Source organism: Penicillium cinerascens (genome assembly GCF_028974065.1).
Source record: "Penicillium cinerascens strain IBT 15544 chromosome Unknown contig_16_segment0_segment0, whole genome shotgun sequence".
Lineage (NCBI taxonomy): Eukaryota > Fungi > Ascomycota > Eurotiomycetes > Eurotiales > Aspergillaceae > Penicillium > Penicillium cinerascens.
This window is the reverse complement of record NW_026695286.1, coordinates 1,740,442-1,757,165: the sequence shown is the minus strand read 5'-3', so window position 1 is coordinate 1,757,165 and position 16,724 is coordinate 1,740,442. Positions and strand designations below refer to the sequence as shown.

Below are 16,724 nucleotides of genomic sequence, written 5' to 3'. Positions count from 1 at the left end.
GCCAACGCCACCCCATGCAACGGAACCGTAGTCTATCGTTGGTATCTTTCGCGAAGGACGGAAGAAAGAGCCGACCTCTTCCCAGGCATGGAAGAGTGGCAAAAAAGGGGAACCCATGAATGTAAAGTAACAGAAAAAGATGAATGGTATGAGAACCCGCGCCCATGTGCAGTATGCATTATGCAATGGTGTCGAAGAAATGTATCGTCACAGGAAGAAAGTATTAGACCTAGGAAGAAGGGGTGATGATTTCGGGCAAGGCTTGCTCGATTTTCTCGGGTGCGTCGACGCCTGTCTTCTTGACAAGATTTGGGAAGAGGAGCCCGTTGTTGCGGGCAGCACCAGCTGGAAGAGGACGCATGGGCTTGCCGTTGACGATCTTCTTTTCTGTCGTAGCAGGGGGCTTGGATGCCTTGGTGACACGGCTGAATGTGGTGATCTTCGCAGTCTTGGCCGGCTCGGCCTTGGCCTTCTTGGTACCCGTAGCGGTGGCCTTCTTGCGAACGGGCTTGGCTGGCGCTGTCGTTTTGCTGCCCTTGAGCACGTCGTTGAGGTTGCGACCGCGACTGGCGGGGTTGGCCAGCTTCTTGGCTGGTGGCTTCTCGTCGTGGCTGGAAGAAGGTGTAAACAGTCCAGTTTCGCTGTGAGGACGCTTCTTCGGTGTCGAATTGATAACCACGGAGACGGTGTTCTTCTCGCGCTCGGTCTCGGACTCCTCGTCCGAGCTGTGCCTCGTTCCGAAGACGGGCTCGGGCAGCATCTCGTAGGGTGTGCAATCCTCCCAGTGCTTGAGCTTCACCAGATCGGCCACGTCGTCTGTGGATCCTTGCACGATGAGATCGAAACAGTTCTCAAATTCTTTGCCTACAGGCGGCTCGTTGTTAATGAACATGGTGACTCCGTCTTTGCGGCCGCGGATAATTGGACAGAGACTCTTCACAAGACGACGGACTCCCGGGATCTTCAGGCTGGTGCCGGCGACGACGAGAACGCGGGGCCGAGATTTGATATCGGCGTTCATAACCGAAGTAATTGCCTCTTCATCGGGGTTGTGTTCGTTGTAGAGGACAATGCGCGGGCGCATGCGACCGATTCCGTGGCTCCGTTGGCCAGTCGTCGTGCGGACTTCATTCTTGATCGAGCACTCGTCGCATTCCGGGGGATCGGCCTCGCAGAACCTGCTGGGTACAAAGTCGCTAAGATAGCGGCACTTCTGACAGACCATCTTGGTGATGCTTCCATGTAATTGGATCGTAACGGGCCAGCGGCCCTTGACGTTGAGCGGGATCTCGGTTTCCAATGGCTTCATGGACGTTTCGAGGCCATCGATGTTCTGGGTGTACAGGCGCTTGAGCCGGCTCTCCTTGCCGAGACGGGCAAGCATATCGTGGAACTTGGTGGGCTTGGTCTTGGCTGCCTCGACGGATAGCGACCGCACCATTTCATGGAAAGGAGCTGTGAGGGCGTCATCTTGGTAGACAGCAGCGTCGAACAGAAGCTTGCCAGACGCCTTCAAGTTGTGTTTCTTTTGTAAGGACTTGAAAAGACCATCCGTGGAGCGGAAGTCGGGGACTATATGGTGTGAGCTTGGGGTGCCATGTGAAACGCGGGAACATGAAAAACTTACTACCCGCGGAGGTGGAGATGCCCGCGCCCGCAATGACAACGATGTCTTTCTGGTGGCGAAGCGTTTCAACGAGCAATTTAACTTGGTCTTGTTGCTCGTAGGACGATTTGGCTAGTGACAGATATTGCGTGGTGCGTTCTTTCGGTAGGGGGTTGCGTCTCCGCTTCTTGCGCGGAGGGCAGTCTTGGCGCGTAGAATCCTCACCCTCCTGCGACGAAGGCGTCAAGTACCGGCTCGCCGGTTCGGGGGAAGACCTGGGCGACGAGGGCACGGAGCTCAAGTCTGACGTATCGGATAGATCGTAATCCATTACGAGAGGTGCGCTCGTCGAGCGAAAACCGCGGTCAGAAATAGTAGAAGCGCGCTCTAGGGATGATGTTGGAACAGTTCGAAGGGACAGATGACGCTCTATTCTGTCCCAAAAAGCTCGCAAACGGAAGAAATGACAGATAGCAGAACCATTCAGGACTCCAGGGTATTAAACTCGATCAATGGAGAGTAGCAGGAGCCCCGTTTCAATGGTGGAAGGGGGATGAAGGGAGGAGTGGGTGGAAAGGGGAGAAGTTGCAGACGATGAGGTCAGCCGGGGGTCGATTCTCATAAATTGGGGAAAAAGAAATGGACGGGCCGTCGAAACGGATTTGTTTTGACCCGCGGAGGGGTACGGGTAAGTTGGGTTGCTTCTGTTCTGTCTGGAATGTGGTTGCGAAGAAAGAAGATCGCCGGGATGGAAGAAAGCCCCGGTATGTTGGGCCGGTTCTTGTGCGGGCGACGACTCGATGATGCGCTTGTTTTGATGCGAAGTAACGTTGGGTTTCTGTGCGGGATTCGTTGTGGTATGGGAACTCGGTGCCGGGACGGTATAGTTCGATCTGAAGGCTACTTATGCATTTCTACGGAAAGATATCTTTTTTATGTATATCCGAAGGTCTAGTTTTTCCATTGCTATTCATTTGATTGTCTTGTTTTCCACCTTCACAGCCTTCTTTCCCGCTTCGTCCGTTTTGCCCTCTGCAACGTCCTCTCTGATTGGCGTAGTCTGATGTGGGGCGTGTGCCCGCCCGTGATTGGTCAAATCGCGGTTGGCAGGGCAGCCGTCATGTGATGTCACTGCTGACTCAGCTGGGAAAGGGCGCGTGCTCCAACAGACGCCTCCAGTCAGTGCGATCGACGGGCCGGTAGACGATATATTGGGCATTGGATGATTTCTATACATACATAATCGACCTTTGGCGCCTGGTTTTGAGCCGGGAACTGCTCCTTCCGTTCCGGAAATCCTCATCGGGCGGACACCTCGGCCTTCCCCAGCCATATCAACACCGCCAATGGTCCCGGGCGAGATCGACATTGAGCATTCATGTCGTGCGGGGCTAGCTCCATTCGTCCCTTGAACTGTGAGAAGTAGAGTATTCCACAGAATGCCATTGATGATGGAGGAGGGCATCAACGTCGACGACCTCTTTGGGGAGCCCAATTCCTTGGAGCTGGGTCTTCAAGCTGCTCCCCCGTCCACCAAAGGTCTCGCCCAGTGTTTGGACGAGTTGCGCCTGTTGGGCTGCCGACAGTTAGTTGTCGTTCTTATCTTTGACCGGGTATAGACTGACAATCCGCCTAGGAAGATTACCTGGTCTCGAATGGGCTGTATTGCTTACATCTCCCCTGACGGAACCCGAGTGAATGTCCGGCATCTCCAATGTCGCCCATCGGATGGGAAGTGGGTTCTGAGCGAGGAGTCCTCGCTGGGACCCATTACTGAAGCCCACAGTGGTAGTCAGTTAATTCATCTATCGTGGAACGAGACCGGGTCGGAGCTGGCCGTGGTCGATTGCTTGGGACGAGTCTCCATCTACTCAATATCCATGGCTCTGAATAGCATAACGGGGCTGCGCCAAGCGTCTTTTGACTCGAGCGATGATAGCAACCAGGTTGTCGGTATGATGTGGCTCAACACTTCCCGCTCCGTAAGCAACCCTTCCAATCAAGCCAGTCATCCAAGATCTAACCTCGTATTCCCAGGTCCATGCCTTTCACCAGGCGGCCAAAGTGAACGGCCGATGGGCATATTCGCCCTTCCGTCGACGCCCAATTGGCCCTTTTCACCCTGCCAATAAGGGCGCACTAATCTGTGTGACCCGAGCAGGCCAGATCAGGCTCATGTACCAAAACCCGGATAGCAAGTGGGCCGAATTGCCTGCTGAACTCAAGAACACTGGGTATTCAGACAGGCTTTTGACACACGCAGCCTTGGTTGCAACTCAAGGTGCCACATACTCTCCCCGAGATATGAGTTGTAGGATGCTAACGACTCAAATGTAGCTGGAATCTTGATTGCCACCTACTCGGTGTGCCAGAAGATCTGTCTTTACCGGGTACACATCACCTGGAATCCACCGCAATGGGACCCAAGCCAGGCCAAACAACCAAATCAGTTCCCTATTCCTACCTTCCGCTTTCTCCACTGCAAAATCGATATGCCCAGCAGTATCTTCAGTGTCAACCGTGGCGCTGAAGAACATACGGATCAGCCAATGCTGTTCCCTAATTTCGTCTACTCGTTAACTCGACTCGATATCATGCCGGGTCAGATTGATAGCCCATCAGGATCAACAGCGAGCCCATGGATACTTGCTGTCTTTTCCAAACCTCTTCACGCTACCCCTGAATACCCAGAACAACAAGGCCCGCCAAGTGTGATTGTGAGATGGCATTTGGAGTCTGCGCCCCAATCATTCCATCCCAAGTTCAATGAAGTCAACTCAAAGAAGAATAGTCCACAAAACAAGGTATGAACGCAGATATCTTTCACGTTGTCCAAACTTGCTGATTGTGTTATTAGTCCAAAATGAATCTTCGTCGACTTGAGGATATCTATTGCGATAAATACATCGTCTCGGTGGACCTAGTTGAGCACGGCACCGCCTTGGCCATCACCCACGATGACAGCTCCATCACATTCTACGACACAAGAACCATGGCCGTCTTCAATGGCATGGACGATACAAGCACGGTGACCTGTTTGGCCCAGGCAGGTTTCCAATACCCAATGGACACCCCGGGTTTCTCTGTCAGCTTCTCCCCGAACTCATGCGCCGCCGTAATACTCGACAGCGAGGGACAAACACAGCTACGCCTGATGGAGCATTCATTTGGATCGGCCGGCAGTCTCTACGACGAGACGAAGTTTTCGTCAGCCATTGCTGCATTGACCCTTGCATTCAGCCGCGCATGCGGAGCCGATGTCAACACCGACGACATTCTCATGGTGGCTCTACGGCAACTTTCATCAGAGGCCCAGGCTACGTTTATCAACGAGATCTTCCGTGCATTGCCTGTCAACTGCAACTTTACGACTGAGCAGGAAAAGCTCATGACCCATCCGTATATTCCGCGGTGCTTGAGCTTGCAGGCTGCACTGGGCTTCAAAGGGAGGCTCAATAAGCGAAACCTCGCATCAGCAGTGCCCTGGGCGATTCTTCAGCTTCGTCATGCATCGGTTCTATATGCATACTTCTTCCAGAATAATAGAGAAGGGCAAAGCGATGCACTTGATCCCGGTAAGTTCAGATTATCAAATCGCTATTTTTTATGTCCAATGGCTAACAACACCAGAAATTCTACGCATGATATTCGGAAACACAAAATGGGCTCTGGATTTCGACCATTTCATCCTGAGCGAGATCTTCGATCTTGCCGACGAATTCGAGAGTATCTTTACCGATCAAGAGGCCTTCACTCAGAAATGTATGCACACACGTTACTATTCAACCCTATCTTCAGCCCTCTAACCTATTCTCTTAGTAAAATCTACAAACTCCCTCGTCCTCATCATCCTCCTCTCCAGCATGTCCCGCGCATTCCTGAAATTCATCTGCCGAGGCCTCCGTGGCGTAACAGCCGGTTTCGCAAAAATCAACCCGATAATCCTAAGCCCGGACTCACGCGTCTACTACACCGAGATCCTCCAACTACTCGAGTCCTCGCCCATCCGCATAGACCTCTACGAGAAGTTCCTATCAGGTGTCGACTCCGCCGTCAAACACGCCTACCAAGGCGCCGGCTTCGGCGAAGCAGAGCGGCCAGGCCCTGAAAAGGAACTCCTGGTTAATGGGCGCATCCCACCGGTCCTGGTCACTGCCGTCGCTACGCTACTGAGACAGACCGTGCCGGCTATGAAGGCCGAGATTAACCGCAAGGATGTCGTGCTTGGTGACTATGCCTGGCTTGGGTTTGGTAGTGATGCTCGCACGGCGAGTTATCGCAAACATCGGGATGTCGATATCCTGAAGAAGTTCCCTCTCAGGCCGCCGATGACTGTGGGGAGGAATGAGAGAGTTGTTCAGCCGCAAAAGAGAAGACGGTGTGTCCGGTGTTGTGAGGTTTCGGGGGATACGGTGCTGCCGAGGTCGTTGCCTTATTTCAAAATGGTTGCCAAGTTGAATCTGCTGCGCTCTTGTCCTTGTGGTGGGATGTGGATGCTTGAGACAGAGAGTACGGACTCGTCAGGGGCAGGTTTGTCGCTGTCGCATCAGAACTAGCGAATTCCGCCCCAGGTGCCTCTTGCCTTAATTTCTGGATAGTGGTAATATAGAGTGTGCATTACAGTGCATTTTGTTGTTGAATGCATACTTTTTGCTTGAAAAGACTAGAACAAGACGCCTATTGGGGATATGCGGAGCGTAGATTAAATACAACACCCGAGGCAGCACACGATAAGATGAGAGGGCGTCGACCAAAATTTACAGAGCAAAGGTAGTTCTGCAACCAGCGCTGGAGACAATCGAGATACGAGATACACATAGGAACATTGTCCTCAAATGCAGAATACCAAGATTGTGTATACACATTCACACAGTTGAAAGTTGAAAGACGTTGAAAGTCATGTCATGTCAAGAGTCGATTTGCATCCTTCTAAGATACATAATCAAGTTCCATTTTTTGGATGTAAAAAAAGAGAGAAAATCGACTCCGCCGCAAGGTATCAGGTCTACACCTTCACGTCCTGCTTAATGTGTCCAAGGGCAAAGTAGCGTCTTCCCACAAAACTCCAGATCCGAACAGTTTTGCATTTAAGCCTATGGTGATTCAGTCAGCCCCGTTCTTCAATCCAGTGTAGTGGCATAGTGTGTAGTAATGCATAGAGCGCAGAGACAATCGAGTCTCCGAGCCTCACTAAACACACCATCCACGGGATATCCATCATACCTTAACGGCGTACTTCCGCTGGGGGAAGTGGATCTGGCGCTTGCGCTGCTTGTCGGTGGTACGGGTGGCCTCGTACTTGGTGAGACGGCGGCGGATCTCACGGGTGAGCTTGGGGCGGAGGTCAAGAGGAGTGTACTTCTTGCCCTTGTAGAAGAGACGGAGCTGGGCGCGCTGGTTGGCGTTGATGACGGTCATCACGCGAGCAATGGACTTGCGAACATCGCCACTATAAAATAAAATAAAAGTCAGTACTCCGAGATTTTTTGGCCTCCGGTGATTATCATTCTGCGAATTGGTGTCGTCGGAGGGTTTGCGATGGTTTGTGTGGTCTGCCGCCCATCCTCCAGAATTTGCCTTCTCTTTTGTGTGGTGGTGTTTTTTGTCGCGGCCCGATCGCACAAACCCCAAACCCCCGTCGTTCCTACTCGCATCGTGATTCAGGTATCGGGATCGAATACGCACATTCGGTTGGTCTTGGACGAAGCACCGCTGGAGATCTTCTGGACGCGGAGCTGGTTGAGCTCGGTCTTCAACTCCTCAAGTTGCTTGGAGAGGTCCTCCTTGTTCTTGCCCCAGAGCTGACCAGCCTTGACCTTGGACGACTAGAAACAGTCAGTGCGTGCATTTCCGGGATGCAGCGAGCGCAAACATACCATGGTGGCGTGTTGTGTATGCTGGGTTGTCGGCGTTGAGAATGAAGATGTCCTAGTCGGGTCAAATTGTGGTTGTGGGACTAGGGCTAAGCGAGTTGGTCGCACTAAGCGGGCACGTGATGAAAATTCGAAAATTCTCTGCCGCCTGTATATTCAGGCACCCAATTAGTCAGGCATCAAGGCATAAAGTATTGTCCGAATCGGGTTAGCTCCCCAGCGGACTTACGTCGCCGGGTCGCTGGTCTGATATCTTTGGTATGTCTGGGGTGAGCTTAGAAGCCGAGCAGATTAATTTGTACTCCTTTTGACCTGCTTGATACCTGCTATACTTCATCCACCATGACGTCCACCGGCTCCGGATGGGCGCAACTGCGGCAACAAGCCCGCTCGCTCGAGACTCAGGTACCGTTTATCTGGCCGAGGCTCAACACCCCCGTTCTACAAGACTAACATGAAGCCCAATAGACAGAAAACCTCTTCCACACATACGCACAATTCGCATCTCTCACAAAGCCTCCGCAAACTCCTACAGAAGAGGAGCTGCGAACCGAGTCCCAGTTGAAAGACCTCCTCGAAAGAGTACGTCTGCCTGCGACAGGACACATGCATGACTGCAAGCTAACCTCCACACAGCGTGAATCGCTCATCTCTCAGCTCTCTCGCCTCCTCGACTCCGAAGCTACCCTTACCTCCTCTGCCTTGAAACAGAATAACCTCTCCCGCCACCGTGAAATCCTTCAAGACCACCGCCGCGAGCTGCAGCGCCTGACGTCCGCCATGGCGGAGTCGCGCGACCGCGCCAATCTTCTCTCCAATGTCCGCTCCGATATTGATGCCTACCGTGCATCGAACCCCAGCGCAGCTGAGGCAGACTACATGCTCGAGGAGCGCGGGCGGGTCGACAACAGCCATAACATGATGGACGGCGTACTCAGCCAGGCCTATGCCATCAACGAGAACTTCGGGATCCAGCGTGAAACTCTGGCAAGCGTCAACCGCCGGATTGTCGGCGCGGCCAGCCAGGTGCCCGGAATGAACTATCTGATCGGGAAGATCGGAACCAAGAAGAGGCGTGATGCGATTATCTTGGGATGTTTCATTGGGCTCTGCTTCTTGATGCTGGTTTACTTCATGTAGGAGGGCTGGACTCGCCTTACCTATTGTTTTTTTTGTTCGTTGCAGCTGTCCAGCGACTTGTTTGGGAATTCGGCGTCGGCGGTTGGGCATTTGATTTTTTGTCAGGAATTATGATAATACTGTTCCTGGCTTTTTTTGGCGTCTTATGTTCTTTCTATTATACAGATTCTATATTATATGTACAAATCCAATGGAGAGGGGATGTCACATCGCACACAGCAATCCTTTAGGCCAAGTCACCACCCGCTTTCTTCTCGTCAATCAGCTTCGCCAACCCGTTATTCAGAGTTTCCAATTCTGAAGCCTCCGCGGGGCCACATCCCGCCCACCTGATCCGACAATGCGAATCAACGAGGTAGACATAGCCAACCTTGGTGTTCATCATACCAACAGCCTCCTTCAGCAACTCGCTGAAACCCTTCTCGATCAAGAAGTATCGCGCATGCTGCTCCAGCGGCATCTTCTTCCGCATGTTCCACATAAACCGCTTGATCAGCCACGCCTTCATCAAGTTCTCCTCCACATTGATATCCACCTTCTGCACATGCTCCCCACCGCTAGCCAGTAGCTCCGCAAGCCTGGGGTTCTGCTTCGGTCCTGTGAATGTCGCCACTTGAGACTCGGCCCACATGCTAGAGAACAGGTTCACGACGCTGATCTGGCCGCGCAGCGTGGCCGTTGTGTCTTGCGGGTCTTTGGGCGATGCGAGAGTCAAGCCGTGCAGGTTGGGGAAGTATAGCGCATGATTGGCCTTGAAGAGCCGTGGGTTTGACACGAATGTTTTGCCTTCTTGGAAACGCAGGTTGGACCATTCTCGGAAGTAGGGTTTCGCAACTTGTCTCGTTCTGTTGGTGGGTGAAATTGGTTAGTTTTGTTTCCATTGCTGGTGATGCCACTGGTACCTACAATTCCTTTCGCCGCGCAATGTGCTTGTCGTAGTCGACAAAGTCGTCCCGTCGCTGCCGCAACGACCGGCTGTCATATCCAGTATTTTCGCCTTCCTGCGGAGGCGCGGCACAGCCAATCGGTCTGTCTAGCTGCGGAGGCGTAAACTCCGCGTCGCCTGGCTGAGCAGCCGGGTTGGCATTGGGATTCTGTTGGAATCCGACGTCGCGCCGGAGACGTTGTGGTTCGCGAGGGGGGCGTTTGGTGATAATTGGTTCGCCGTTGTTATCGGACTTGCCAGACTTTCTCGCGCTGTTCTCGGTGGCATACTGGCGAACCAATGCGGATTTCGTGCCGAGGTGCGAGAGGACTCCGGTGTTTCGGAATTGGCAGCTCAGGCAGCGTCCCGTCTGGAAGAGCGGGAGCTCCGCTAAAGATACAGATGCCGATGGCCTCCACATATTGTCTGGATACCTAGGTAGTCGGCGGTATAGGGAAGAGCGGAAGTTGGAGGATCGGATAGAAAGGACTCCGCGCCAGCGCCTCTTGCGTCTCAAAATTTCCCAACAGGGAATGGCCTGGTCACATGATGTATACTTGCTTTTTGCGAATCGGTTTCAGATCTAAGATTAGGGCTTGCCTTAGTATCAATCTTACATTCATATGATGTTTCGGTCAATATTGTTATAATGGCTGGAATATATACCTGTGCTTACGGTGCTGAGTGAGCTTGAATCCCTGATGGTCATCCAGGCTTGCTAAATGGCCGAAATATACTTCCAAAATGTCCAATAAATCCAGCGAGGTACAAAACTAGAAGGATGGAGATTCAAACGCAACGAAACCAAGCTCGTTTAGCGGCTCATTTCAATCATAGAAGTTGATATCAAGGAGTAACCAGAGCCCTTGACGAATATGGTTAAATGGAAGCGGATCTCGTGACCAGGCGGCATTTTCGCGCAACTCCGCGTCCACGGGTGCCTCAACCGTGGCTTTACCAGTCCGTTTGACAACTGCAGGCTCGGAGTTGCCTGTTTTTATCCTCTGGTTTTCTACCAGGCAGCGGCAATGAATCATCCATGGTCCCGACGTTCTCTCCCCGATAAAAGCCCCGACTAGCCCCTCCCCCATGACAAACAGGTTCAGTAAGAAGGGCTTTTTTGATGCCCTTCAAAAACTGGATGATTTCGATGACTTCCAGGATGAAGATGACGACTCAATAGAGAAGCTACTTATCAGTTCTCGGCCTTCCCGAGCTTCAGATTCCACTGCTGCTCGTATATCAGCGAGTACTCGACCAATCTCTCTTCGTCGTTCCATCACTGAGCCCCAGCCTTCACCTGCCGGTGGATCACGGCAAGTCTTCGGTGTCGCCGATAAGGGGAATATTCGAAGAACTGTTCAAGCAACAGAGTCGAAAGTGAGGACTGTCAAACGCGCCCAGACCACTGGAACAATGCCGGTGTTAAAGACCGGGGGTCATCCTGCGAAAAAGAGGAAAACGGAGAGCCTCAAGCTTGTCCCCGAGAATCAACAAATTTTCAAAGGGCTCTCATTTTGTACGTCAATTGTGACTCCTCATGGCAGTTCATGCTTGCCTAACAGTCGCACAGTCTTCTTTCCTAACAATGATATCGCTCCTTCTCGGCGACTGCGAATCCAGCGAGCCCGAGAGTATGGCGCCAAGTGGGCCCAAGAATGGACAGGAGGCATCACGCATGTGATTGTCGACAAGGGCCTTCTATATCAAGACCTCCTAACTCATATCAAGGCGGAGAACTTAACTGTCAGTTCACCTGATCTGGACATCTCCGAGAGGGGCTAACGAGGCAATAGGCTCAAATAGCCGTGGTCAACGAAACCTACCCTTCCGAATGTATCAGATTTCGCTCAGTCTTGAGCACACTACAGGTGCGATTCCGTGTTGACGGCACTCCGACGGCCACAGATAAGGAGGAGCCGACTGTGGCTACTCAAACGATATACGCAGACACGCTGCCGTTGAAACCATCGAGGAGGACACGGCAAAAATCTCCAGAAACCTCTCAGTCGAACAATGAGACAGCGCCAGTTGAGCCACCGCCCGGTCAGCCTGCACAGGTGACGGAAGATGGCGCAGATACACATGGAAGGGATTCTCTAGATGATATCATCGATGAGACCAAAGCTGTCAGACATTTGGTGAGAAATTCCCAGAAACTACCTGATCCTGAGCAACACCTAACTATGATTAGCCCCTCGATACACTAGATTCCGACGAAGAGTTCAATGACCAGGAAACTGATGATGAATCCGAACCGAAGGAGCCGCCCAATAAAAAACAGCATCGACCGCCCGGGGAACACAAAACGGGAGACTCATGGACGCAAAATTTCGCTTGCATGCAGAAGTACGACCCGAACGCAAAGGGCGATAGCCCAAACAGCAGGACCATCGAGATCCTGCAGCAGATGCTGGATTATTATACGCGCACCGCTGATCAATGGCGGACACTGGCCTACCGTAAGGCGATCGGTGCACTGCGCCGACAACCACAAATGGTTGCAACACGAGCCCAGGCTCTGGCCATCCCTGGGATTGGAACCCGACTGGCGGATAAGATCGAGGAAATCGTGCTCACCGATCACCTCCGTCGTCTAGATCACACGAAAGGCACCACCGAGGATCGAATCATCCAAAAATTTCTTGGTATTTACGGAGTCGGTCTTGTCCAAGCGAGCAGATGGGTTGCGCAAGGTTATAGATCTCTCGAAGATCTCCGTGAAAGAGCGCCGCTCAGCAAGAACCAGCGCGTTGGAGTAGAGCGCTATCACGACTTTGCACAGCGGATTCCACGCAAGGAGGTGGAAGAACATGGGGCGATCGTTAGACGGGCTGTGCAAGCGGTCGACAAAGACATGCAGGTCGTCATCGCGGGCTCTTACCGCCGCGGGGCACTGGATTCGGGGGACATCGATCTGCTCATAACCAAGCCCGACGCATCGCTCGAGCAGATACAAAGACTGATTATGAACATCGTCATCCCGCAGCTGTTTGATAATGGATTTTTACAAGTCGGACTAGCTACATCACGGCATAACCACGACGCATCCAAATGGCACGGCGCGTCCGCTCTGCCTGGGAATGTGTGGCGGCGAATTGATTTGCTTCTTGTGCCCGGAGCCGAGTTCGGAGCTGCAATTCTTTACTTCACCGGTAATGACATTTTCAATCGCAGCATGAGACTGCTAGCCCGTAAAAAGGGCATGTCGCTAAACCAACGAGGGCTGTACACGGATGTGCTTCACCGCGCCGGCGTGAAGATCAATCCGGGGCGACTGCTGGAGGGGCGCGATGAGCGCCGGATCTTTGCGACACTAGGAGTACCCTGGCGACCTCCAGAGCATCGAATTTGCTAGTTCTTAGATTCAAATATCCAAATGAGATAGCCTTGACGATAAAAAAGTTGTATACAAGAAATACCCTGATGCCGAAAGGATGGGAGAAAGTCAAAAAGAAAAAGCTGCATATTTTACAGGCTCCCGGCAGAGATTTTCCCAGGGAGATGACCTCAACCTTTTCACAACCTTCATCCATCCATCATCCCAGGAACTTACACACAATCCCCCATCTAAACACTAGTCCCATCTTCCCACGGCCGTCTTCATCACCGCCTTCATCCAAGGTGATCACCGCCTTCTCATCACCGCCTTGCCTGCGATCACCGCCTTTCGTGCGGTGAAGCCTTCATCGCGTATCTTTTTCCCACCCCAACTTGACCGCCCTCTATTTGCCCCCCGGTTTTGCCGTTTCCTCGATTTATCTCAATCCAGCTCGACTTTGAACACGAGTTCCTGAGTCTGGGCTTTGCCTGTTTGGCCTGGTGCCCCTTCGTTGTGGTCTTGACCCCGCTGCTCCTGTTTTCTTCCTGGGCGCCGCCAGATCCGGAATCGCGTGGTGCTCTGTTTGGATTCGTCGCGTCTTCAGACTTGACTTCGGACAACACAGAGAGCACTGTCAGTGGCAATTGAACACTCTGGTGATTCTCTGGGTGGAACACGTGTTTCTCCTCCTTTTCACAACTCCGGATCGCGTTCAAAATGGGTCGTAAGCCCAATCAACTCATCCTCGAGTTCTTTATCCGAGGCCCCAAGCTCGAGGATTCCAGCAACCGCTACCAGCACACCTGCAAGGCCTGTGGCGAGAAATTTCCCAAAGGTCGCATCGACAGCCTCACCAATCACCTGGTCAAGAAGTGCCAGGCCATCCCACTTCGCGATCGCCAGCGCGTGCTCCTCCGCCTCCACGAACTCCCCGACCTGACCGAGGGCGACGCGAATAAGGATCCCAGCTCGACAGGGAAGGGCAAAGGTGACGGGAGCTTTGGCAATCGTCCCAACTTTGACGGCTTGAACGTCCTGGCGGAGGCTTCTCGTCAGGTCGGTGCCTCGGAACCTGCCAAGCGAGGCTCGCAATACACCCAGTCTGTGACTGTCGGTGGCAAAACCGTGGTTGTTGACCCGGCTTTGGAGGCTGACTTCCAGGGCCCGAGTTCTCAACAGGGAGACGAGAAACAGGAGGACGGTAACAATGCCCAGGGTAGGTGGCCCCCAGACGCGCTGAGGTGAATGCTGGGTACTAACAATCAGTGCGCAGGAACTCCGCAGTCCTCTAACCATCCCGCTATTCCTGCTCTCCCCAGCCATACCTCCGGCGATCATAACTCCATGTCTCCTCCACTTGGCGACACCTCGATGACCCCGGAATCGACTTCCAACGCGCGCCAGTCGCAGCTGTCGATGATCGCGGCATCTGCCAATGAGATGGTTCCCCAGGGACTCTCCATGGATGGAGACAACCTCAGTGCCGACGGATTAAAGATGAACCAATGGAACCAGCCGCTCACGCACCAAGAGCAGATTCTGTTCGAAAGTTTGCAGGAGCATGACCCTTCATTGACGGCGGCGACTCCCACACAGCGTGCTGCATCTTTCCCCCGTCCGATTGCTATGAACCCCAATACCCACGCCAAGGGATTTGTCAACGAGTTCGGCAATTCAACCAAGCCAGCCAAACCTAAGGTGCGGGGACGTTTCTCTGCAGAGCGGCGTCGCGAGGTTCAGGAAGTGCGCAAGCGCGGCGCTTGCATTCGTTGCCGTATGCTGAAGAAGCCTGTAAGTGCCAATCCCGGTGTAATGCCTTTGAAGTATCTAATAATGACATCCCGTCCAGTGTTCTGGCGATACCCCCTGCACCACGTGCGCCAGTGTTGAGAGTGCTCGCCTCTGGAAACACCCCTGTATTCGGACCCGTCTGTCCGAGGAGTTCGAACTCTACAATGCCAGTGAGTATTGTCAGTTTTCCTGTTTGAATTAGATCCGAAACTGACAGACGATAGATCTGCATGCGACTCTTGCCTACCACGACACCAGTGCCATCAAGAACCAAGTCAAGTTCGAGCACTATGCCGGTCGCATCGAGGTGACCCATATCGAGGAAAGCATGATCTTTGTCACCATCAGTGGACTTCAGGGCCACCGCACCTCGGTCTCGACTCTTGATCCGCAGCTTCAGGGTCTGGGTGATGATCAGTTCTCTGGGCCTCCTCAGGACATCTATCTGCTGGACAGCGATGCCGATGACATCCCCAGCAAGCTGGAGATGTACATCAAGAAGGCTGCGCCGTTCTTCTTTGAGCGCGAGTCCTCTCCTTTCGTGAAGCCTACTCTTATGCTGGCCTCCGAACTGGCTCAGTCGAAGAAGGACACTCTGCTCGACCGCGCCGTGGACCTGTGGGTCGCCACTCATATCCTGGTGGACACGGAGCTTAGCTGGAAGACTTTCTGCAACCCTACCCTCCCTCCTACTTCTATGCACTCCCTTTCCCAGCCCTCGGATGAAGGTCGTCTGCCGATCGAGGAAGTCTCTGACCCCGAGTCGTACTCCCTGCTGTGCAGCCAACTGCGCGCGGCCATGGAGAAGCGTGCTATGCAATTGAGCAAGTCCGTGATCAACGACCTGGAGCGCCGTCTGCTTCAGCGTCAGAAGACCGGCTGGTTCGAGACTTTCCTCGTGTCCATGGTTCTGCTGAACTGCGTCGAGCGTACCTGTTGGCTGTTCCGTTCGTGGGACAACGAGAACTTTGCCCAGCGCGTAAGTTATTTGTATATCCTGACTTTTAAATCCCCATCACTAACACGTCTCTATAGTGGCCTCTGGACAAGCGTCCCCCCTACTACTACAACCAGTCTGAGCGCTTCGCCGACATCCTGCACATGCTCCTGAGAATGCGCAGCCTCCCGCCCAAGACCACCATCCGCCCTGAAAACGGCACCCTCAAGGCCGTTGACGGCAGCGACGAGAACGCCATGCGCTGGTTTGACATGCTCCAAATGTCCCGTACGTGACCAATACCCCCACTCTATCTATCAACGAGTACTAAGAATTCTCTACAGCCTACTACCTCGAGGAACGTACCAACGCCATGTTCGACCCCTCCGACTCGCGCTCCCTCGACCTCCGCCATAGCGCCGCGCTGCTTCTGCCCGCCAACTCTTAATTGTCCACTTTTCAGACTTTTTTTTAATTTCGCCAAGCGTCTACTTTCAAACCAATTCTGTCTTGCTGTTTCTCTTCTATGACTTGCTGGGAATGCGGGTTCCAAGGTTTGTGCGATGGTATTCTTATACTCTTTTCAGTGCGGGAGTGATGTCGGGAAACCCCAAAGAGAGTTTAAATCAGGATTCAAACAATTTAGTTAAATTGATCGCCTTTTCAAATAGTCTTGCAAGGATCACCTGCCCAGGTGCGCAGCACTCCAACGCACCTATCTTTTTTTAGATCACAATCTGCCGAGAATACCTGGAAACATCATTTGAGAAGGCTTGTTGCATCGAGTAAACCGATTATCCATCCTGGGCATTAGGATTAGTAACCTTCCAAGGCTGCAAGGTTGGAATCCACTTTTAAGTAGGCTTTGGGGAGTTTACCCGGTGTTTCATGTGTCCGCGGTCTCCAGTGGATACTTCATCTAGCAAGCTTACGAAGAGTACTGTAGTATATACCCGTTGACCCAATATAGGTGTATAGTCCGCTTGCTGTTTAAGCTTCGCTTGCCTACACGGGAATCCTAAAAGCGTCCGCTTAAAGCAGATCGGAGAAGCCAGTACGTATATGCATATCAAGAAGCACACACAACCGCAGAGAAACACCGATTTCCATAGGCCGCAAACGCATAAATA

At 52.8% G+C, this 16,724-nt stretch overlaps 7 protein-coding genes across 7 annotated transcripts; 4 read left to right on the top strand and 3 right to left on the bottom strand.

The window, feature by feature from the left end:
• Positions 1-229: 229 nt before the first annotated feature.
• Positions 230-1,937, bottom strand: N7498_000623 (putative SIR2 family histone deacetylase (Hst4); the record flags this gene model as incomplete). Its single annotated transcript, XM_058447686.1, has 2 exons — positions 230-1,572; positions 1,628-1,937. The coding sequence occupies 2 exons, from the start codon at positions 1,935-1,937 to the stop codon at positions 230-232; spliced, it is 1,653 nt and encodes a 550-aa protein (XP_058313097.1).
• A 1,120-nt stretch (positions 1,938-3,057) lies between these two features.
• Positions 3,058-6,162, top strand: N7498_000622 (mediator of RNA polymerase II transcription subunit 16; the record flags this gene model as incomplete). The annotated part of the gene is made up of 7 exons (XM_058447685.1): positions 3,058-3,191; positions 3,243-3,588; positions 3,644-3,887; positions 3,944-4,410; positions 4,464-5,181; positions 5,237-5,368; positions 5,426-6,162. 7 exons carry the CDS (start codon positions 3,058-3,060, stop codon positions 6,160-6,162), a joined length of 2,778 nt encoding a protein of 925 aa, XP_058313096.1.
• Positions 6,163-6,486: 324 nt separating this feature from the next.
• Positions 6,487-7,540, bottom strand: N7498_000621 (60S ribosomal protein uL29). Its single transcript, XM_058447684.1, has 4 exons — positions 7,483-7,540; positions 7,292-7,431; positions 6,830-7,055; positions 6,487-6,699 (listed from the first exon to the last, which is right to left on the bottom strand). Exons 1-4 carry the CDS (start codon positions 7,483-7,485, stop codon positions 6,694-6,696), a joined length of 375 nt encoding a protein of 124 aa, XP_058313095.1. The 5' UTR covers positions 7,486-7,540; the 3' UTR covers positions 6,487-6,693.
• A 213-nt stretch (positions 7,541-7,753) lies between these two features.
• On the top strand, positions 7,754-8,630 carry N7498_000620 (putative vesicle transport v-SNARE protein Gos1). The gene is made up of 3 exons (XM_058447683.1): positions 7,754-7,884; positions 7,948-8,061; positions 8,116-8,630. The coding sequence occupies exons 1-3, from the start codon at positions 7,822-7,824 to the stop codon at positions 8,617-8,619; spliced, it is 681 nt and encodes a 226-aa protein (XP_058313094.1). The 5' UTR covers positions 7,754-7,821; the 3' UTR covers positions 8,620-8,630.
• A 215-nt stretch (positions 8,631-8,845) lies between these two features.
• Positions 8,846-9,965, bottom strand: N7498_000619 (mitochondrial ATPase complex subunit ATP10; the record flags this gene model as incomplete). The annotated part of the gene is made up of 2 exons (XM_058447682.1): positions 8,846-9,464; positions 9,526-9,965. 2 exons carry the CDS (start codon positions 9,963-9,965, stop codon positions 8,846-8,848), a joined length of 1,059 nt encoding a protein of 352 aa, XP_058313093.1.
• A 668-nt stretch (positions 9,966-10,633) lies between these two features.
• N7498_000618 (DNA-directed DNA polymerase IV) lies at positions 10,634-12,902 on the top strand (the record flags this gene model as incomplete). The annotated part of the gene is made up of 4 exons (XM_058447681.1): positions 10,634-11,063; positions 11,118-11,290; positions 11,341-11,685; positions 11,739-12,902. The coding sequence occupies 4 exons, from the start codon at positions 10,634-10,636 to the stop codon at positions 12,900-12,902; spliced, it is 2,112 nt and encodes a 703-aa protein (XP_058313092.1).
• Positions 12,903-13,583: 681 nt separating this feature from the next.
• N7498_000617 (uncharacterized protein) lies at positions 13,584-16,042 on the top strand (the record flags this gene model as incomplete). The annotated part of the gene is made up of 6 exons (XM_058447680.1): positions 13,584-14,082; positions 14,140-14,657; positions 14,716-14,827; positions 14,882-15,636; positions 15,693-15,882; positions 15,939-16,042. The coding sequence occupies 6 exons, from the start codon at positions 13,584-13,586 to the stop codon at positions 16,040-16,042; spliced, it is 2,178 nt and encodes a 725-aa protein (XP_058313091.1).
• Between the last annotated feature and the right edge of the window lie 682 nt (positions 16,043-16,724).

Bases quoted from the DNA above. Each gene is read 5' to 3' on its own strand.
- N7498_000620 (XM_058447683.1), top strand. From the start codon at position 7,822: ATGACGTCCACCGGCTCCGGATGGGCGCAACTGCGGCAACAAGCCCGC. The intron at 7,885-7,947 runs GTACCGTTTATC...GAAGCCCAATAG, and splicing joins CCCGCTCGCTCGAGACTCAG to ACAGAAAACCTCTTCCACAC. The intron at 8,062-8,115 runs GTACGTCTGCCT...ACCTCCACACAG, and splicing joins TGAAAGACCTCCTCGAAAGA to CGTGAATCGCTCATCTCTCA.
- N7498_000621 (XM_058447684.1), bottom strand. The intron at 7,056-7,291 runs GTGCGTATTCGA...TTTATTTTATAG, and splicing joins TCGTCCAAGACCAACCGAAT to TGGCGATGTTCGCAAGTCCA.